Source organism: Procambarus clarkii, chromosome 43, assembly GCF_040958095.1.
Source record: "Procambarus clarkii isolate CNS0578487 chromosome 43, FALCON_Pclarkii_2.0, whole genome shotgun sequence".
Taxonomy (NCBI): domain Eukaryota; kingdom Metazoa; phylum Arthropoda; class Malacostraca; order Decapoda; family Cambaridae; genus Procambarus; species Procambarus clarkii.
The window spans coordinates 36,774,012-36,797,656 of record NC_091192.1 but is presented as its reverse complement, the minus strand read 5'-3'; the positions used below and the strand labels follow the sequence as shown (position 1 = coordinate 36,797,656).

Below are 23,645 nucleotides of genomic sequence, written 5' to 3'. Positions count from 1 at the left end.
ACATGTTTTTGGATACAGAAGTGTCATTTTTCAATTGTTTATACTTCGAAACTATAGAAAATGGCTATTATTTCCCTCAAACTTTGCTATAACCTTGGCCTAAGATAGCTTATGGAAGACATCTTGAAGGCTGATGACCCTTTAACTAGAGCTGTGACCTGTTTAAGTCTAAAACCTTTAGGTACTGTCAAGACATTATTCCTAAGCTGTCTTAGGCAAAAGTCAAAGCAACATTTGAGGGGAATAATTAGAAATTTTCTATACTTTGAAGGCATAAGCAATCAGAAAAAACAATAACCATTTACCAAAAAATAAATAAATTTATTATATCTTGATTCATACCACACGTTTTCCTAAACTGTACATAATTGTTTCTACTACAGGTACTATTACACACAAAAATGTGCAATGACATCACACTGAGTTGTAAGTTTTGCTCCTTTAATTTGTATTCAATTTAAATATACAATATTTTAAGAGGAAAGTAATATCAAGGTTTATTAATGAAACAAGCTTAAACTTATTTAAATGTAAAGAATCATTTTATTTATGAGGAATATTGTCTTCACTCCAACCAATTTCTTTTCTATTTAGTGATGTTGACGTACATTGGGTTTAAAGAAAAAAAGAAATATAGGCATTATTATTCACCCAGATTAAATAAGTAAGTAATTATGAAAAGAAGGCACCAAACTGGGAAGGCTATGTAACCCAGGTTAAACAAGCACACACCTTGTATCTATAAGCATTACAGCACAGTACAGTATCTTGTTCACAAATGATGTTTACATCACAAAATTTGCAAATGTGGACAGTTAATGCTTGGTGCATAAAATGTCAACATTCAGGTACCTGTTAACCTTTCACATCAACAGCTCACCAATACCATTTCTTCCTACCTCTACAGCTATGCATTCTTTTCAAGCCTAAAACAGCTCCAATTGCTATTTGCATTTACCTCCTGCATTTTAACTGCTAAATATGATTTTTAAAATCACTTATCTGAACATTATTATTTTTTATATGCACCAATATGTAGAGCTTTTAATTAGACGAGCCATTTAAGAGTTAAGGGGAAAAAATTACTGTACATACATGGTTTAGCAAAACTGGAAGGCATTTGTATCCACAGCCCAACCTGTGGATACATTATAAATACCTATACAGAAAGTCAGAATCATGCATGCCCTATTTTTCTTGAAGGAACTAATGAAGCATTATTTGCAATTTAATAAATGGAATAAAAATTTATAAAATAACATTACTGTGAAGCCTTACTCAAACATTAAAACAATAATTACCTCTTCTATCCATTTTCTGTTTCATTCAAATACCTTCCCACTTTTCTCTTAATGAATATATGAGAAACTAAATAATAAGGGATGGTAAGGAACATGGGTATGTAGACTGGTAGAGGAATAATAAGGGATGGAAAGGAACATGGGTATGTAGACTGGTAGAGGAATAATAAGGGATGGAAAGGAACATGGGTATGTAGACTGGTAGAGGAATAATAAGGGATGGAAAGGAACATGGGTATGTAGACTGGTAGAGGAATAATATGGGATGGTAAGAAACATGGGTATGTAGACTGGTAGAGGAAAGTGAGAGAAATGGGAGGGAGGGCAAGGGGGGAGGTGACAAAGGGAAGGGAGTGGGGAAGAGATTAAACAAATAACATGGTTGCAATGACATCATACAAACAAGTTTGTAAACCCCAAAACATCCTCTAAATATGATAAGACCCTGTAAGACCCTATAGTTACTATAGATGCAATGTGAAAAATATGATCTGTTGTAACCCCCCCATAAACAAAACGTCACATTTTGTCCTATTGGAATTCTGAAGAGCAAAAGTGGAGGAGACTAATCATAAACAATACGTATAGGCCTACGTAAGTGATCCGTGGCCCTAATTTACTACAAATACTGTATGCATTATAAAAACCCTAGGAAAAGTTTAGATTTAGTAGATACCATCATCCTCAGGTTCTCTACGAACTAAATAACAGAGTACTTACACAAACCTGTGCACACACACACACCAGTCCATGTTTTGTACATTGCACCCATAGTAGCTACAGGTATATTTTTGGCATGACAGGTGGCTGAATCAAAGATTATTTCAATATACATAAACCACAATTATACAATTGAGGGGAAGGAATAAAGTCAATGTGAAGGAAGGATAAAAGGTCAACAGATGAGGAAGCCAACATGTCAATGGCAGGAAAGATTAAGCACTATTTACTGTGAGAATTATGTGATTACAATAATAATCCACACAAGTTTAATCTCTTGATAATATAAAAGTTATTTTTTTCTTAAAGAAATATGTCAATGATAATATATATATAAACTTGTAACACACATCAATCCTTTACTTTGAAGTCCTGTTTATAAAAAATTATATACATTTCTTCCATGGAAATGTATATTTTTGAAGCTTTTAACTTCCTTTTAAAATCAATACAAAATTATATTATACTATACACTGTTAGGCTGAAAACTTCAAAATCATGACCAGTAATACATCGTGAACCAATGTCGAGAACTCACTTAAACATATCCTCAATAACTTTTTCCGGAGGGTAGACATTACCTTTTGCAAATGCCGTAGGAATGATAGTGTTCCAGTCTTCAACCGGCAGATACTTCTCCACCAGAGCAAATAGACTATTTTCATCGGTAATGAGGCCCTGTCGAGTCATGAGTTTCCTTATGTCTTGGCAAAGTATTTCATCTGGTCCTTTTCTGGCATTCTTTATATTTGTGAGGTCAGTAGACAAATTTTTCCAGAATGTTTCACAGACCTCCATGACAGCATTCATGCCACTTTCGGAAACTTTGCACTTGGCAAAGTGAGTAAATATTTCTTTCGTGACACTCTTGGACAAAGTAGCAGGCAATGGCTTCTTCTCTCTGGTCTTCCTGGTAACAACAATTTGACTGGGTGGTTTGCGTACAGTAGACAAACTGCCTCCTTTGAGGAGGTTGGCCAGCAAAGTTTCATCTTTTGCTTTATTTACAGTTCTGGGTGGAGGCATTGGTTTATCTGCGAGCTTCTGTATAAACTCTTTCATGGTCATCTGTCTAGTTTTGGATGTTGTCAATCTTTCAGACTGGGTACCCAATGCAGATGTACTTCCTCCTGGCTTTGGAGATGTGTTTATACCAGATTTTTGCTTACTTGAGTCATTGCTCTTCGAGGCCTCACCTTCACCCTCCTCTTCAACATTCAAGTGGTAGGCTGTGACTTCTGACTCAGCTCCGGTATAATCACTAACCAAAGAACTACCGTGTCTGATCCGAACAGTTTTCCGCTCAGACACTGGAAGCAAGAGTAATTCATCATCACTCTCAGAATCAGAAGCATCTTCTGTAATAAAATCCTTTTGTCTAATATGCATACTATTTTTTGTGACAAGATTATCTACATTTTCACTTAAAGGATCATACTGAACAAATTCACTCTTTTGCCATGTACGTGTCCTACCTTCTTTGTGTGAAGTACCCTCAAGTTCATCATTTTCTTCATTTGACAGTTCCATTTGTACAATACGTTCATTCTTATCTGTGGCACTAGCATTTAGTGAAAAGGCACTAGAATCACTCATAACAGGTATGATAATGCCTTTAGAAGTTTCACTGTCTTTTGTTACTGAAGATACTTGCATTTCTGCACCAGCCTTTTCCTTGGGTTTTATAAGAGATGAACTATGTTCTCCCTCTTTCATCGATATCCGACTTTTTCTTGGTGAATCTGTAACAGGTGTTTTTTTAACCTTATTAGAAAGTGATTCAGCTGTGCTTGCATTTGCACTGCCATCAGAGTTTCTTGAACCTCTGTACTTTGCTTTAAGAGCTTCCTCTGGATGGATTTCAAACTGTTCATGTGTCAAAACAATACTTCTCATACTGGATCTCTTACCAGAGAATGAAGGTAACAGATTTCTAACTGGTGAAGTAATTGTTTTATTGTCTATTGCAACTCTGTCAACATTTGTAGGGGAAAATGAACTTTTTTCAATACTTGTCGGAATATCCTTTATAGGTGACGACAATGAACTTTTTCCATCACTTGTGGGGACATTTTTTGTAGGTGACAATGTGCTTCTTCCAGCTCTTCTTGGACTGGTCTTTGTAGGTGACAACACCACATCTTTTCTGGGACTAGCCTCTTCAACTGACATCACACTTCTTCTGGGACTTGTCCTCATAGGTGACATTAATACCTTTTTTCTGGGACTGGCCTCTGCAACTGTCATCACACTTCTTCTGGGACTTGTCCTCATAGGTGACATCAATACCTTTTTTCTGGGACTGGCCTCTGCAACTGACATCACACTTCTTCTGGGACTTGTCCTCATAGGTGACATCAATACCTTTTTTCTGGGACTGGCCTCTGCAACTGACATCACACTTCTTCTGGGACTGGTCTTCGTAGGTGACGACAATACTACTTTTCTGGGACTGGTCTTCGTAGGTGACGACAATACTACTTTTCTGGGACTGGTCTTCGTAGGTGACGACAATACTACTTTTCTGGGACTGGTCTTCGTAGGTGACGACAATACTACTTTTCTGGGACTGGTCTTCGTAGGTGACGACAATACTACTTTTCTGGGACTGGTCTTCGTAGGTGACGACAATACTACTTTTCTGGAACTGTTCTCTGCAACTGACATCACACTTCTTCTGGGACTGGTCTTTGTAGATGACAGTGCACTTCTTCCAGCCTTTTTGGGACTAATCTTTGAAGGAGACAGCACATTTTCTCCAGCTCTTGGGTGACTGACCTTTGTAGGTGACAATGTATCTTTTCCAGTACTTCTGGTATTATGCTTAGCAGGAGACAACACTGAATCTTTTTCACTGCTTTTCTTGGGAGTGTGTTTAGGCGACAACACTGCATCGCTTCCAACACTTTTGCTGGTACTGTGTTTTGTTAACATTGAATCTTTTCCAATACTTTTCCTGGAACTATTCCCTGAAGGTAGCGAAAATGAATCTCTTTCATCGCTGCTGTGATTGTCTTTTGAAGGTGACAACCATAAAGATCTTCCTATACTTTTTCTAGGACTGGATCTTACAGAAGACACTACAGTACTGGACCCAATAATTGGACTAAGACTTTCTTTCTCACGTGACAATCTTAAACTATTTTTCCTGGGACTATCCATCAGAATGGATGTTGCTTCACTTCCAGAACTCTTATGGAAGTTGTCTTTTCTACGAGATGACGACTGAGATAGTACACCATGATTACTAGAAGGACTGCCAATCGGAGATGCATGTAGAGTAAATGGCGATTCTCTTGCTTCCTTGCTCTCCTCTTCCCCATCACCATGAAGAGAAAAGAGGGCAGCAGATATGTTGGTCTGGAGTTCAGTATCCTCACTATCACTAGAAAAACCTCCAGGGGAAAGTATGTGCTCCTGAAATTCTGCTGTGCTCTTGTAAGTATCTCTAGAGGTTCTGCCAGGGCTGCTGCTCTGCACTCCTCCTCTCTGAGGAATGCCACTCTTTTTCCCATCTGGTGAAGGCAAACCATGAGGCACCTTGCTCTTGGGCGATTCCAATTCTGTTTCACCTCCATCTAAGGAGTCTGATAGTAAAGCTGCTTTCTTCTCTTCTGGGGATTTTTCTGTAATAGCAGCCGAATTCTTCCGAACTTTTAAATCATTCATCAGAGCCGACACATTTAATTTCAAGGTAGCCTTACGGCCAAACCTTTGTCTAGTTATCTCTCTAGCATTTTCGAGACTGTCATCATAATCCAAATCATAAGTTTTATCTAAATGAGTTATCAAACTTTCTCTTGAAGCAGGGCTCCGAGAATTGGGAGACTCCTGTTTCTGTATAGAATTGTCTTTCTGAAACTTGAATTTCTTAGAAGGGTTTCCCTTTCTTGTGTCATTGAGTGCATCTCCAGGACTATCTGCACTCACAACAGAGTGGTGTGAGAGGCTACCATCCTGTGATAACTTCTGACCAGAAAGCACTGGATCAATTTCATCAAGAACAATGCCTCGCTTCTTCATCCTGTAACGCACATTTTTGGCTACACCATAATCGATGCTATCTGACGATGATTCCATCACATTATTCTGAATCTCACCATATGTAATGTCACCTTTTAAAGTTTCCTGAAGTGGTATACTGTGGGTCAAAGATGACTCTGAATTAACTTTTTTCCCCAAAGCCTCTTTCGTTGGTCGATTACGCATTTTCTTGACTGCCTCATAATCGATACTATCTGAAGATGATTCCATCATACTGGTGCTAACACCAACATATGTCATGTCACCAAACTTTTCATCCCTTTGAACTGTTTTTGGTGATAAAACATGGGACTCAGGAGATTTGTTCAAATCTTGAATATGGTAAGACTTGGGAGATTTCTTTAATTCTTGAGTTGTTTTCTTGTTATTGAGAACTTTAGTTTTCTTCTTCAAATTGACAGTAGAAATCCCAGGTTCAGCAAGGACCTTCAAAGGATGTTGTGTCCTCTTTATGAATCTAGCTGCCATTGCCAGATCGATGGTCTCATTGATGGAGGAGTCACTACTGTCAAAGGCACTTAAATTTGCATATGTCTGGTCTACACCTTTGATGCTACTGACGTTGAGTGGTTCACCAAGAATGGAAGTGGAAGACTGTACATTCTGCTGTGACCGACGCGTGAGAACTTTTCTTTGAAGGTTCGAGTCATCTTTGCCTGAAAAAAGATGACTATCACAAAACAACCAACTTGTGTGTACTATATAAACAAATAATGTAATGTATCAATATTATGCTCTCCACCAAACTCCCAATTGATAAGGTGACCATAACAAAAGCCTCCAGCCAGTTAACTCTACCGAAAGTAACTAGCTCAATTTCCTCAGTGCACTAGAATCATTACTCATTTCTCATCCAACTCATTTCTGCATTTCCCTAACACTGACAGACTACTTGTCCCTGTTGTAAATTTTCTCGCAAGCATATCATCCATGGCACATGAAAACAATTCTAATATGTTAAAATGTATTACCTGGTCATGGGAAAGTTTTTATTTATATATATATACAGTGGTACCTCGGAATGCGAGTGTCCCTGTATGCGAGTTTTTCGGAAGATGAGCAGGATTTCCTCGAAAAATATGTCTCGGAACGCGAGGGTTACCTCGGGACGCGAGTTTGTTGATACGCGTACAGGCCGACCTAGCGCGTGGTGGTTCGGCGATCGTCGCCCCTCCGCCCCGCCGCCCCTCAGTTTACCATTGTCTCGCGCTCAGTGACTACCCCCACATCAATTCTTCTCGCGGATTTTCAGTGTTTTGTTGGATTTTTGGTGATTTGTCTATACAATTTGTTATTATATATCTCACCATGAGTCCCAAGAAAGCCAGTGGTAAGGATAAAGGCCAGAAAGCCCATGTGAGGATGACAATAGAGGAGAAACAAGAGATCATTCGGAAGCATGAGAACGGTACACGTGTTGTTGAACTTTGTAGGCAGTACAACAAAGCCACATCAACAATATGCACTATACTTAAGAAGAAAAATGAGATTATGGGTGCTAAAGTGGCAAAAGGAGTAAGAACAATAGCGAAACAAAGACCACAAATGCTTGAAGAAGTGGAAAAGTTGTTATTAATTTGGATACACGACAAGGAGTTAAGGGGAGATAGTGTTTCGGAGGCCATTATTTGTGAGAAAGCAAGGGTGTTGCACGAAGACCTTCTAAAGAATACCCCTGCAACGAGTGATGCAGATACGAAAGAGTTTAAGGCAAGCAGGGGCTGGTTTGAAAAATTTAGAAGGAGAAGTGGTATCCATAGTGTTACAAGGCATGGGGAGGCAGCCAGCTCAGACAAACCAGCCGCTGGACGATTTATTGACGAATTTAAAGAGTTTGCAGAGGCTGAGGGATACCTACCGCAACAAGTGTTTAATTGTGACGAAACAGGACTGTTTTGGAAAAGAATGCCTAAGAGGACATACATTACCAAGGAGGAAAAATCCTTGCCTGGACACAAGCCTATGAAAGATGGGTTTACGCTTGTGCTGTGTTCAAATGCGAGTGGCGATTTGAAAATTAAACCCTTGCTAGTGTATCATTCTGAAAATCCAAGGGTTTTCAAACAGTATAAAGTGCAGAAAACCCGTTTGTGTGTGATGTGGAAGTCTAATAAAAAAGCATGGGTGACTAGGCTTATTTATTCGGAGTGGGTGAATGAAGTGTTGTGCCCTACCATAGAAAAATATCTGCAGGAGAAACATTTGCCACTCAAGGCCGTGCTCCTCGACAATGCTCCTGCTCATCCTCTAGGCTTGGAAGATGATTTGTTGCCCAGATACAATAAATTCCTCAGTTAAATTCCTTCCTCCTAACACCACTCCTCTAATTCAGCCTATGGACCAGAAAATCATAGCAAATTTTAAGAAACTTTATGAAAGGGCACTTTTCCGGAAATGTTTTGAAGTGACTGAAGCCACAAACCTCACCCTCAAAGAGTTCTGGAAACAGCATTTTAACATTTGTAGTGCTTTAAAACTCGTTGACAAAGCCTGGCAAGAAGTGACTCAAAGAACCCTGATCTCTGGCTGGAGAAAATTGTGGCCTGAATGTGTGACAGAACTAGACTTTGAGGGGTTTGAGCCTGTAAATGATGCGCCTATTGTTGAGGAAATTATTACTCTGGGCTGGCGAATGGGCTTGGAATTGGATGGTGATGATGTGGAGGAGTTGGTGGAAGAATGCAACGAAGAACTGACCACCGAAGAACTCCAAGCCCTTCAAAAGGAACAGCAAGAAGACCCAGCTGAGGATGTTTCTCCAGTGGAGGAGGATGAAGCAGTAGCGAGTGTCCCTTCTGCAGAAATTAAGAAGTGATGTCAGATGTGGGAAGAGATGCAAACTTTTATTGAAAAGACTCACCCAGAGAAAGCTATAGTAGGCCGTTGCCTTAATCTTTTCAATGACAGTGTGATGCCTTACTACTGAGACAGCTTGCGAAGAAGGGAAAAACAAGCTTCCATGGACAGATATGTTGTGAGAAAATCGAGCAGTGAGCCACAACCAGGACCTAGTGGTATGCAGGCAAAACGTGCCAGGGAGTACACCCCAGAAAGGTTCTCACTGCCTGATGTTATAATGGAAGGGGACTCCCCTTCCAAACAGTAACACCTCTCCTCCTCCCCCACTCCTCACCATCTTCCATACACCTACAGCATTCATCAGCAAGGGTAAGTAATAACTTGAACACAGTTTGTAGGTTTATTTAGATGAATTAGGTATAAAATTTAGTTTGAAGTGAGGTTTTTGGGTAGTCAGGAACGGATTAATTCATTTCCCATTTTTTCTTATGGGGAAATTAGCTTCGGATTACGAGTTTTTAGAATACGTGCCGTCTCCAGGAACGGATTAAACTCTTAAACCGAGGTACCACTGTACTAATACTTACAGGATGAATAGGATTTATTTTGCATATAAGGGGAATGACTGTATATTGTGTACATATATTGGTGGGCTGATATATAGTGTTTATAATGTGTGATAGTATTGTATATTGTATTATACACCATTGTACGAGGAAGGGCTTGCCTTCAGTGGACAGGTTCTATTCACAAATCATACGTGTGCATCTGTGTGAGTGAGGAAGAACTTGTCCAGTCTGGTGTTGTGTTGCCAGGTTGTTGCATCATTTATATTATTAATTCTATTTTAAGAATGTTATGCTTTCAGTTATAATATTAGAATGTATATATATATTATGTTGGTATGATTGTGTCTGAGTGATTACTTCAGTATATAGTGTGTTAGTAAAGAGTTATTAATAAGACTTGGTAACTTTGGGGGGAAATAGAGGAGGCGTCGGTGTTTTCACGTCGCCTCAGAGCGGACAGTAGCAATTGGTGGGGGTCTTGGGGACAGATGTCTGTTAAGAATATCAATGGCCGTGGACAACACTCACGTCCATTTTTTTTCTCTCGAGTCCTAGCCGTGGACAGCTCGTGTCCAATACAAAAATATTTGTATAAAATTCATTTTTTATCCGATCGACTTCGGAATAGTTTCAAAATAAGTGCCCTTGGAATGCGCACAATTTGATACCAAAATGAAAGATATAACACGAAACCTGAGGTCAGAACACTGGAAAGATTATAAATACTTTTTGGTCAAAATTTTAAAATATTTTTTAAAATTTTATTTATTGTGCTATTATTTGGGGACTAGTTTTAAAATGTGCGCCTTTACATTGCGAACAATTTGATACCAAAATGAAAGATGTAACACAAAAATTTATGTCAGAACACTGGAAAGACATAAATAATTGTGATGATGAGCGTACAAAAGTAAAATATTTGTTAAAATTCCAGTTATAGATCTATTATGGGACTAGTTTTAAAATATGCACCTTTATACTGTGAACAATTTGATACCAAAATGAAAAACGTAACACGAAAATTGATGTTATTAAACTGAACGAGTATACACATTAGGTTGCGGTGTGCCAATTGGTGCTCGTTTACGGGTAACTTTAGGCTTTCCTGCGGGGAATCACGTTGAGCTTTTGCACATTATATGCATATACGCCTGTAGAGAATTTAATTGTGAACACAATGATACCAAAACGAACGACGTAGCACGAGAATTAAGGTGAGAAAACAAACGAGTATACACATTTCAGTGTTGCCGGGCGCTTGCCCGCACGCCGGCGGCGTGCGGGCAAGAGATTGTCTTCTCCTACGTTCCCTCACTTTCCTCTTATCATTATTTTCTCCTTCTCTTTCGGTGGTTATAATAGGAACTGCCTCGTATGGGCCAATAGGCCCTCTGCAGTTTCTACTACTAGCCCCTCTACTTCACCTTACTTTGCTCCTCATCTCTCGTGCCTATTTATTGCCTGTCTCTACTTCCTCATCACAATCAACTTGAGAATGATCCAGGACGGACCGAAACGTCGTCGTCCCTTCACATTCTAGTGTGTGGTCTGGTCATCAAAGCAAATAAGCTCAAAAAGCCCGGCTTACCACCCGCAGCAAACAGAGAAAGTGAGAGAAAGTTACCCGGGAGCACACTAGAGCGATAAAATGTGTTCTCTCCTTTCACTTTGGTCACCTCAATTTTCGTCCTAGGTCTTTCATTTTGGTATCATTGTGTTCGCAATAAAATTCCCAACAGGAGTATATGCATATACTGTATTGTCAAAAACCGTGGTGCACTCCACCTGCCGATGTGATGAAAGCAGGTGATGAGAGCAGGGCGGAGCACCAGGCCGTCCATTAGAGCACGGTAATACTGAGAAGTGTATAGTCTTTTCAACTTTGTCACCTTAATTTTCATCCTAGATTTTCCAATTTGATATCAATGCATTCGCAATAGAATTCTCTACACGATTAAATGCATGTGAAGTCCGAAAGCCCAGCATACCACCTGCACAAAGCAGACAAAGTGAGAGTATGTTACCCGGGAGCGCTAAAGAGCAATGAAATGTGTACACTCTTTTCACTTTGGTCACCTCAATTCTTGTCCTAGGTCTTTCATTTTTGTATCATTGTGTTCGCAATATAATTCCCTACAGGTGTATATGCAAATATAAAGTCCAAAAGCCCGACGTACCACCCACAGCAAACAGAGAAAGTGACGGTGCGTTACCCCAGTGAGTGCTAATAAAGAGCAATAAAATGTTTATTGCTCTTTTCAACTTTATTACCTCAATTCTTGTCCTAGGTCTTTCATTTTGGTATCAATGTGTTCGCAATGAAAATCCCTACAGGTGTATATGCATATAATGTCCAAAACCGCCATTTTCACAAAATAAAATGTTTTTAATTTTTGACGCCATCCTTACTCATCAGCGTGTATTGAACTAGTAAACTTTTGACTCCATCCTTAGTCGTCGGTAGGCGAAAGTGTTAAATATTATAAGCTCTATAAAGTCCAGACTGGATAGATTAACTAGACATTTATATATACTTTTTATATACATTTTTACTTTTTGTTTATTGAATTGTTTCTACCAGAAGCATCCTGGGTTTTCTATTAAATGCATGGTATTTATTAACCCTAGATAATTATGTGTGTGACTATTACCCGTGCTGATAGATACATGCGCCTTGCTGAACTAAGATAGATAACATACAGTAATCACTAGTGTTTGCTGATGTAACCCTTTGATTACATTCTACATCACTGCATTATCCTGAGCTTAAAAGTTTAATTAATTAAAAAAAAAAAGCTACACATTAGTTAAATTTCATTTTTGTTGTAAAAATGCCTTTTAAAGACAAATCAAACAACGAGAGTAAGTCTGTCTACACACCTTTAATTCGTTTTGCAGCACTGCTCTCTCCCCCTTCACTTTGTTTTCTTCTAGAAATTTGTTGACGGATTGGTAATTTCCTGATTGGTGCTGGAGTTTCTTCTGGGTCAAGAACTTCCAGTTGGTTGCGGATGGCTGTTCTTGGGGTAATTTCATCTATCTGCATGTAAATATCATCCATTTTCTGAAAAACAATTTCAAAATTCAAAGAAAACAAAACAGGTGTGTTCAAAGAATAATAATTAATAATTAATTTTGTTGAGGACAGTCAGCCTGTGTATATATATATTTTATATAGGCATATATCAACATTTCCCCCCTGCAATGACTGGTACACAAAGTCTAGCTTTTATTGTTATTAGTCTAAATGCTCTGTTTTAGTTAAAATATCAGTTTGTTTCATTTTGTTAATGTTAATTTTAGTTTAATTTGTCAGTGTTTGCATGTTAAACTGTGTATCATTGTTATGATATCAACACCGTTGCTGGTGTGAGTTGCGACGATATCAAAGCCATCTATGAACCTGCACTCCAACTCCAAAGCATTAAGTAAGATGAAGACAATGCCATTTGTTGGCAGAGGTGTGACGTCTGTGAAAGGCTCCTGTTTCGAACCTAAATTACGAGATGAGGTCGATGATGCCGACCTCTGGTGAGGAAGTAACGATATCAACGCCTTCTAGAGTGTGCACTTGATTACATTTACAGTTCCCCCGATGAAAGGCTGTCATCCTATGTTCTCCTTGTATACTTTGTCTGGCTAATGACTATTAAGTCCACAGAGGTGATGTTGGGGGTCTATTGCACTTTGGAATTCAGTTCACCTTGGGCAGTCCAGCACTCCCGACTTGTTTCCTGCGAGGACAAGTGGCCATCGTCGGTAGTAAGCAGTGTGTTGGCTGTTGTACTTATGCGGTGTTATGTGGACCGACGTACCCGGGATTTGACCAAGAGGAGTCACAAGACAACAGTAGTGGCCGACTGCTAAAAAGTGCTGCTAACATGTTGCCTCCCTTCTTCAACACCACTCACCAACATTCCTACTCTCACCATACTGTTTACTTTTATTACACTATTTACACAAGTTATATATATAAGTATGTACATGTTTTGTTCACCATAACTGTACAACTAAGCTGGTATAGTGTCCAAACAATATAGTTGCCACAAAAACTACATGACAAGTGACACAGCAGATAGACGACAGCCTCACTCCACCCTCACCAACACCTCCCTTATCAAATTGGCTACTCCCAACATTTTTTGCTGTTATTACACTACATTGACAACTCGCCTTACGAATGCCCCTCTTTACAAATTTTTCGAGTAACGAGCCCAATTTCTTCAGGAAATTTGAATCGGGTTACGAACTTTTCCTCGGGAAACAAGTTTGTTGATACACGTATGGGCCGACCTAGCACGTGGTGGTACGGCGATCGCGCCTCAGTTTACCAGTGCCTCCTGCCTAGTGACTATCGTGCCTGAATTCTTTCCAAAGATTTACAGTTTTTATTTTTGGCTATTTGAACATAAAATTTGTTATTATATATCTCAACATGGGTCCCAAGAAAGCCAGTGGTAAGGTTCAAGCCAAGAAAACACATGTGACTATGACCATAGAGGAAAAATAAGAGATCATTCGTAAACATGAAAATGGTACACGTGTTGTTAAACTAACTAGGCAGTACAACAAATCCATGTCAATGACATGCACTGTACTTGCAAAGAAAAAGGACATTATGAGTGCTAAAGTGGCAAAAGGTGTAAAAACAATCACGAAACAAAGAACACAAACACTTGAGGACGCTGAAAAGTTATTTATTTGGATACACAACAAGGAATTAGCAGGTGATAGCATTTCAGAGGCCATCATTTGTGAGAAAGCCAGGGTATTGCACGAAGACCTTGTAAAGAAAACCCCTGGAACGAGTGCAGATTCGAAGGAGTTTAAGGCAAGCAGGGGATGGATTGAGAAACTTAGAAAAAGAAGTGGTATTCATAGTGATGTGAGGCATGGGGAGGTTGCCAGCTCAGACAAACCAGCAGCTGAAAGATTTATTGGCGAATTTAAAGATTTTGTAGAGCATGAGGGAGACCTACCGCAACAAGTGTTTAATTGTGACAAGAATTTCTATTCTGGAAAAAGATTGCCTAAAAGGACATACATTACCCAGGAAGAGAAGTCATTGCCCGGACACAAGCCTATGAAAGATAGGTTTAGTCTTGTGCTGTGTGGTAATGTGAGTGGCGATTTGAAAATTAAACCCTTGCTTGTGTATCATTCTGAAAATTCAAGGGTTTTCATAAAATTATAATGTGCAGAAAAGCCAAATGTGTATGATGTGAAGGGCTAATAGTAAGGCATGGGTGACAAAGCAATTTTTTTTACGGAGTGGGTGAATGATGTGGTGTGCCCTTCCTACAAAAATATCTGCTGGAGAAAAGTTTGCCACTCAAGCCCCTGCTTCTCCTCGACAATGCTCCTGCTCATCCTCCAGGCTTGGAAGATGCATTGTTGGACAAATTTAATTTTGTTACAGTAAAGTTCCTTCCTCCCGACACCACTCCTCTAATTCAGCCTATGGACCAGAAAATCACATCCAGTTTTAAGAACCTTTATGACACTTTTCCAGAAATGTTTCGAAGTGACTGATGCCACAAACCTCACCCTCAAAGAGCCCTGGAAAAACCATTTTAACATTTGTAGTGCTTTAACAAAGCGCATTGACAAAGCGCCTGGCAAGAAGTGACTAAGAACCATGATCTCTGGCTGGAGAAAATTGTGGCTTGAATGTGTTTCAGAACTAGACTTTGAGGGGTTTGAGCTTAGACCTGAAGTGCCTATTGTTGAGGAAATTGTTACTCTGGGCCGGAAAATGGGCTTGGAGTTGGATGGTGCTGATGTGGAGGAGTTGGTGGAGGAACACAGTGAAGAACTGACCACTGAAGAACTCCTAGCCCTTCAAAAAGAGCAGCAACAAGAGGCAACTGAGTAACTGTATTCTGGGGAGGAGGCAGTAGAGAATGTCTCTTCCTCAACAATTAGGAAGTGGTGTAGGCTGTGGGAAGAAATGCAAACTTTTATTGAAAGGACTCACCCAGAGAAAGCTGTTGTAGGCTGTTGCATTAACCTTTTCAATGACAATGTGATGCCTCACTACAGACAAGTGTTACAAAAAAGGGAAAAACAATCTTCTATGGAATGATTTCTAATGAGAAAATCAAGCAGTAAGTCACAGGCAGGTCCCAGTAGTATGCAGGCAAAACGTGCCAGAGAGTGTACCCCCAGAGAAGTCATCACTGCCTGATGTACAGTCTCCGTGGCGTAGTGGTAAGACGCTCGACTGGTGTTCCATTCCACGAGCGCTTTGTCCTGGGTTCGTATCCTGGCCGGGGAGGATTTACTAGGTGCAAATCCTTAACTGTAGCCTCTGTTTAGCTCAACAGTAAAATGGATACCTGGATGTTAAACGATTCTTTGCGGGGATTATATTCCGGGGAACATAGGATTAAGGACTTGCCCGAAATGCTACATGTACTAGTGGCTGTACAAGAATGTAACAACTTGTGAGCATATATAAATAAATAAAAAAAATGTTATAATGGAAGGGGACTCCCCTTCGAAACAGTAACATCTCTCCTCCCTCCCCTCCGTCTTCCATACGCCAACAGGAGTTATCCGTAAAGGTAAGAAATAACTTGTATATACTTCTTTATTGAAGATTTAGGTGAATTATGCATAAAATTTACTTTGAAGTTAATTGTTTGGGGAGTCTGGAACGGATTAATTCATTTTCCATTATTTCTTATGGGAAAATTTTTTTCAGTTTACAAATTTTTGGGTTACGAGCCATCTCTGGGAACGGATTAAATTTGTAAGCTGAGGTTCCACTGTATATATACACATTATATACAAGTATCTACATTTGTGTTAACCATAGTGAACCACTAAGCTGGTATGGTGAGTCCAGACAATAACAGAGGTTGCCACATACAGTCAGCTGATGCTACCTCCCTCTCTCCCTTACCAAAATGGCTCCTCGCAACATATTCCTTTTGCTGTTGTAACGCTATATACACACACACACACACATTATATATAAGAATCTACATTTGTGTTAACCATAGCGAACCACTAATCTGGTATGGTGAGTCCAGACAAGAGTGGATGCCACACATTAGCCAGCTGATGCTACCTCCCTCTCTCCCTTACCAAAATGGCTCCTCGCAACATATTCCTTTTGCTGTTGTAACGCTACATACACACACACACATTATATATAAGAATCTACATTTGTGTTCACCATAGCGAACCACTAGGCAGGTATGGCAAGTCCAAACAAGAGTGGCTGCCACACACCAGCCAGCTTACGCTACCTTCCTCCTCACCAAGATTCCTCCTCCCACCATACTAGGCACATCGCTAATTCTCACCACAATGCTGCCATTATCATATCAGAATCCTGGTCACTAAATCCTATAAATGAATAATTTTCCACACGTTTATTTAGTAAAGGACCATGAGAAGTTGTTTTAAAATTCTTAGATGGACCAAACAATGGTAGTGCTGTGGCACTAGCTGTGGCTAGTGCTGTGAACATCTTGAACAGCATTGTGTTCAATGATATCTGAATATTGTACAAGTGTATCACAGTCAGGCTCCTCTGTAATACTATCATGGCTAATACAGTGGAGCCTCGATTAATTAATGAATTTAATCCGTTCCGACACCGAGCTCATCATGTGAAACGCTTGTCTTTCGAAACGAATTTCCCCACTTAAAATAATGGAAATCAAATTAATCCGTTCCATCACCAAAAAACATCAATATGATATTCGATTTTTAAAGTAATGAAGCAGTCTACCTGATGTACATTGAACAAACCTTTATGACATTTTTTCTTTTTTAAAATTTGTTCTTTTTTTTTTTAATTTTTGTCTAAAAAAAAAAAATCAATGCTTTGCAACATTACAGCAGTCACCCCATTACATCCACGCATCATTAGTATCTTAAAAAAAAAAATTATTTGTATCGTCGGAGGTGTCCGAAAATTTGGGAGAACCAGAGGGAAAGCTAGGAAGCACCACATGGTTTTCTCGTTAATAGAGCGGACGCTCGCCAATCGAGACCAATTATCGGCAAGTGGCTCTCTCATTACGCGAAATGCTGGTAAAATGAGCGTCTCGTCACTCGAGGTTCCACTGTACTATCATGCAGCTAAATAATACCAGTTACATATACAGTACTGAATATTTTGGCATTTTTAGGCGATGCTGTGGTCACAAGCTGAACAGCAGTGTTGTGAACTCATGCTGCATGCGCCAGCCCTGGTGGCTCACTCAGTACCGAGGCTCTCACACCTGGGAATGTTGCTCACGATTTCTTTTTAAAATGGCATCTGTTTACAAGAGCCCTGAGGAAGCTGATGTGAACCCTGTATAGCCGCGAGAGTTTTGAATCCTACCCTATACCTACGAGCCCCCTGAGGTGCTCTGCACACCCCCGATCAAGCACCTCAAAGCACACTGTGCAGTGTGGCGGTGCCTCTCGTAGCTCTTGTCTTTCAGTTCTGAGAGCCATTCAGTTGTATGTCTTTGCACCTTTTCCAGTTTGTTGATGTGCTTTTTAAGATATAGGCACCATACAACCAATGTATAATCCAACTTTGGTCTAACAAGTCATGAACAATTTCTTTAGTATTTCTCCATCCATGTATTTAAAAGCAATTCTGAAGTTAGAAAGTGTAGCATAGGCTCCTCACACAATGTTCTTAATATGGTCCTCAGGTGATAGTTTTCTATCTAGAACCACCCCAAGATCTCTCTCTATCAGACTTCTTTAAAGATTTTTCACATAATTTATAGGTTGTGTGGGGTCTATGTTCTCCTATTCTACATTCCATAACATAGCATTTATTCACATTAAATTCCATTTGCCAAGTGTTGCTCCATACACTTATTTTGTCTAGATCTTCTTGAAGGGCATTACCTTACCTAGAGGTTACCTTGAGGTTACCCTGAGGAGTTTCTGGGGCTTAGCGTCCCCATGGCCTGGTCGTCGACCAGGTCTCCTCATTGCTGGACTGGTCAACCAGGCTGTTGGACGTGTTGGACACAGCTGCTCGCAGCCTGACGTATGAATCACAGCCTGGATTATCAGGTATCCTTTGGAAGTGTTTATCAATATCATTGATCATAAAACTTACAATCATCTAAGTTTCTTATCTTCCCTATATCTAAGCATCAACAACAAATATGTTCATATAATTCTGTATTCCATCTGGTAGATCGTTTATGTAAACAATGAACATTACCGGAGCAAGACCTCAACCCTGTGGTATGCCACTTGTGACACTCAAATTCAAATTTTTTATTCAGGAACATTTCATTTCTCCTATTCTTTTCTTTTTTATTCATTCATTTCTCCAACCTGATATATTGCCTCTGATCAGTGCCCTCATTTTTCTGTCAGGAAATGTTTCATCCATGATAGAAGCCTACTTGTCACTCTTCCAATATGTTCCAGTTTCCTGAATAACCTCTTATGTGGAACTCTGTTGAAAGAGTTTTTTAGGTTCAGATAGACGCAGTCAACCCAACCATATCTTTCCTGTAAAATCTGTGGCGCGATTGTAGAAACTGAGTAAATTCGTTACACAGAATCTTCCAGATCGAAAACATACTGTCTGTATTATATAGTTTTTCTCCAGGTGTTCTACCCATTTAGTTTTATGATTTTTTCCAATATTTTGACTATTACACTTGTCAATGATGCAGGTCTATAATTTAGGGGGATCTTCCCTGCTGCCACTTTTGTAGATTGGAAGTATGTTAGCCTTATCCCACTTATCTGCTAGGACTCTTGTACACAAGGATGCCTGAAAAATCTGAAGTGGAATACTGAGCTCAGGTGCACATTCTCTCAGAACCCATGGTGAAACTCCATCTGGACCAACTGCTTTGTGCCAACTGGACCAAATGCTCCTTAAGCATTTTTTATACTTCATCTCTAGGCACCTCTTATGTGCTCTATGTTTGCACTCTGGAATTCTTAGTGTGTCTGGTTCTCTGAAGATTTCATTTTGTACAAACACTTTGGAACCTTTCGTTTAATGTTTCACACATTTCCTTTTCATCTTCCGTGAATCTGTTTCCCATTTTCAACCTCTGAATATTATCCTTTACCTGCAATTTGTTGTTGAATTTATAGAATAGGCCTGGTTCTGTTTCATATTTGTCTGCTATCCGTTTTTCAAAATTTCTTTCTGCCTCTTTCCTCACTGCCATGTAGTTGTTTCTCACACCTCTGTATCACTCGTATGTTTGTGTGTGTGTGTGTGTGTGTGTATGTATGATACTCGACTGGTGGGAGTACAGATACTGTATAGAGTTATCCGGTAGATTACTTTTAAAAGATACAGTATGTTCGATTTGATGAGATTGTAAGCTTTTTTACTCAACCATCTATTATACAAGGCATGAGTTGCTCTGTTTGATTCCTGGGCAAGACAGAAATGGTTAGACATTTAATTTCCCCTATTGCTTCCTGTCCCCAACTAATTGGCAACAAGAATTGCCCTTATGGCTTCATTCTGCATTACTTCTAGTTAGTTAAAATATAGGTTATCTTGAGATGATTTCGGGGCTTTTAGCGTCCCCGCGGCCCGGTCCATGACCAGGCCTTCTTTTTGTTACACACCCCCCGGGAAGCAGCCTGTAGCAGCTGTCTAATTCCCAGGTACCTATTTACTGCTAGGTAACGGGAGCATCAGGATTAAAGAAACATTTTATCCATTTGTCTCTGCCTCCACCGGGGATCGACCCCGAAACCTCAGGGACTACGAATCCGAAGCGCTGTCCACCCAGCTGTCAGGTGCCCATAAGGTGGCGTCAGGTGGAGAAATTCATTGTGTGCCGGGGGCAAGATAATCATCTAGGTATCTAATAAACAAGTAAAACAGTCTAGCATATTGAACACTGATACCAATAGTCTTACCAGTAACTGAATTCAGGGGTTTAAGTCTTTCCTTTAACCTATGATGTAGGTTGTTTACATTGTCACTTGTTGATACCTAATCTAAGGTATTTGTGCTGCCCACAAACTTCAATGTTTAGGTTGCTCACTTTATAAGGATGAAGAATTCCAGACTTTGTTAGAGATAATTAAACTGTATTTGATGCTTTTAGCAACAAAATAATCAAACAGAGCTTGCAACACCTAATTAGATGAATTACGAATAAAAAAGATGATGTCAAACAAGTGCCGCGGGAACTCAAGTGCTGGTGCTTGCCCACTAAAACAAGTGTTCCAAACTCAAAGCATATTACGTTAAGTATAAGGTTAGATTAGACCTAGGTTAAGTGTATTTAGGTTACATTTTATTCCCAAGATGGTTTGCCAACAAATTTAAAAACCTTATCTAACCTTAGCCAACCTAACCAAACTTAACAAAAGTTAACAGACTAACTTAATCATATACAGTACAGTTTTTACAAATAGAAAATATGCTTTGTCGAACTGCCCATGAACACTTTGACCGTAACCTGGTTTAATGGAGCACAGATGGCACTTGTCATCACTATTGTGCGATGACATGTCATCACTTCATAACAAAAAGCAAGACTTTAAAACACACAATAGCAGAAAGCATTTAGCCAAGGGATTGGCACTTATCACCAGTATATAACCAACAATTTTAAAGCTAACTTAAGTTAACTCATGAAAAAGTGCTAATTGGGTCCACAAAAACAGTTAAAAGCTAATTAAAAAATAATGAACGAGATGACCCAGCCCGAGAAACGCACATGGACAAACCAACCGTCCCCCCACAGCACAATACCCCTGTTAAAGTGTTCACAGTTGCTCAGTGTCGCACTACAAAAGCCGAGCTCGCAGCTGATGAGATCATCAAACACCGAGTAGGATCTAGGACCCGAGAAAAAGTCTGATTTTTTTATTTTATTTATTTAAATATATATTTAAATATATATTTTTTATACAGTATATATAAATATACTGTATATATATTTGTTTAAATATATACAATATATTTATGTCAGGCAGCCCCTTGATCCTAATTTTCCCCAGAATACGGCCCGCCAAATCGTTTAACAACCAGGTACCCATTCACTGCTAGGTGAACAGAGGCTACAGTTAAGGACTGGCACCCAGTCAATCCTCCCCAGGCAAAATACGATCCCAGGTCAAAGCGCTTGCGAAGTGCCGGGCGAGTGTCTTACCACTGCGCCACAGGGACTGCTTAGTGCCCGACACAGTGACCTTATGTCGTCACTACTCTTCAAATAAACTTAAATTAACAAATCATAACCTAACCAATTATAAGCCAACCTTATCCTAAGTTAGCTTTGACCTAACCTTATCCTCACCTACTGTATCCCAAGCAAACCTAACCATACCTATACCACCTTAACCTAACCCAACCCACCCACACTACCACGACCCAAACTACCCTACCCTTATCCTAGTGACAATAAGAAATAAAACAGTTTGATAACTAGTGCAGAGGTTGTGATCTTCGGGAGACATTACCCCACCACCTCACTCCGCCACATTTACTCAGCGGTATCGACCATCTTCCTAGCCCATATCTCAGTGACAGCTATACGGGGAAGACAATTAGTTGACTCGTTGACCTCAGGCGACTCACCTCGGGTCAAAGATGGAGGCGTGGCCACAGGGAGGCCAAATTACTCTCCACTCGACCAGTAGCGTTCAACCTGCGCGCCAAGATGGCCGACCACACCACCAAAACATTGCTGACATTGTTTCAAAACAAATGCAAAATAAATCTTGCCACACAATTATTTCTTAAAAGACCTCTTGAATTTATTTAAATTTTAATTAATTATGCTGTTACTTTTCTAGCTGTATGATATTCGTAAATTCTACACAAATTGTAAATCTTCATATTTTTGAATGTTGCAGATTTTCCAATACTAACCTTCCCTTAGGCTCGTTGACTTCATGCTCCACAAGGAAGATGAATGCAACGTGCCATTTACTGAGTTTGAATTACTCGCGGCCCTAAACAAAGGCAAAGCCACATCCCCCGGTGAAGATGGTATCACTTATGACATATTGCGTCTGCTCCCTTTAGTACCAGGGAATCCCCTACTTGAGCTGTATAATATGAGCTATGTTACTGGGGAGCTTCCTAACTCTTGGACCAACAGTATAATCATTCCAATTCCCAAGCCAAATCAAGAGAATGCTTTCCGCCCAATTTCCCTTACTAGCTGCATTTGCAAAACATTCGAGAGAATGGTCCTAAACCGTCTCCTCCATAGAATAAGAACCATGCTATCCCCCCAGATATATGGCTTCATGCATGGAAGGAGTGTGCATCATTGCATCACCACCTTTCTTACCCTGCACACTGAAAAGTCATATACCACCTTCCTAGATCTTAAGTCTGCCTTTGATATTGCAAATAGACATGTTATCTTGAGTGAGCTTGCAAGAATGAATATTGGTGGTCGGCTTCTTTGTTGGATCAGGGGTTACTTATCCAACAGGAAGTCATCTGTATTTTTCCAGGGGCATAGAAGTGTAAAAAGAGACTTTGAACTAGGCACCCCGCAGGGTGGTGTCCTCAGTCCTACCTTATTCAATATCTTAATAAACACGCTGTTAAACTCTGTACCGAGCAAACCCAACGTCCACATCATTAGCTATGCTGATGATATAATGATACACACCGCTGGGTATGCTAACACGCAGAACACTCTTAACTCTGTATTAGACTCATGTCAGGACCTAGGTTTAATTATCTCAGCAGAGAAAACAAAGATACTAAATCGGCGCCCACCCAGGCAGGGAGGAGCTGTTCGCAAGATGCAACAGTCTGATGGCTCCCAGCTTGACTATGTAAACAGATTCAAATACCTTGGCCTTGAGGTGCCACTGTACGGTCCTGTTGTATTCAGACTCTATCGTCAGTTTAAAGAGAGGCTCCGAGCTCTCAAGGCTGTTGCAGGTTATCACTCAAGCTATGGTGCCAATGTCAGAATTGTCAAAATGATGTACTTTGCATACATCAGATCTTTAGTGGATTATGCTGCACGTCTGCTTGTTTTGATGCCTGAAAGAAAGCTTGGAGGGCTTGAAAAATTGCAGAACGAAGCCTTGAGGATAATCCTTGGGTGCCCTCGTACCACAAAGATACTTAATATGAGAAAGGAACTTAATATTCTGAGCGTTGTTGATCGTGTTACTGAAATTAACTGTCAAATTGGTATAAAAATGCTTAGGCTAACTCATCCTAATCCTTGCACAGAAGCCCTCCAGAATTTCTTTATTGAAGATCAGCATT

The 23,645-nt window shown here is 39.8% G+C and overlaps 1 protein-coding gene across 1 annotated transcript; it reads right to left on the bottom strand.

The window, feature by feature from the left end:
• Nucleotides 1–514: 514 nt before the first annotated feature.
• Nucleotides 515–22,082, bottom strand: LOC138350031 (uncharacterized). The gene is made up of 3 exons (XM_069300278.1): nucleotides 21,981–22,082; nucleotides 12,314–12,497; nucleotides 515–6,721 (listed from the first exon to the last, which is right to left on the bottom strand). Exons 2-3 carry the CDS (start codon nucleotides 12,492–12,494, stop codon nucleotides 2,556–2,558), a joined length of 4,347 nt encoding a protein of 1,448 aa, XP_069156379.1. The 5' UTR covers nucleotides 12,495–12,497; nucleotides 21,981–22,082; the 3' UTR covers nucleotides 515–2,555.
• Nucleotides 22,083–23,645: the final 1,563 nt, after the last annotated feature.

Excerpts from the sequence above, each read along its gene's own strand:
- LOC138350031 (XM_069300278.1), bottom strand. The coding sequence starts at position 12,494 with ATGGATGATATTTACATGCAGATAGATGAAATTACCCCAAGAACAGCC. Across the intron at positions 6,722-12,313 it reads TGCTGCAAAACGAATTAAAG|GCAAAGATGACTCGAACCTT; the intron begins GTGTGTAGACAG and ends ATCTTTTTTCAG.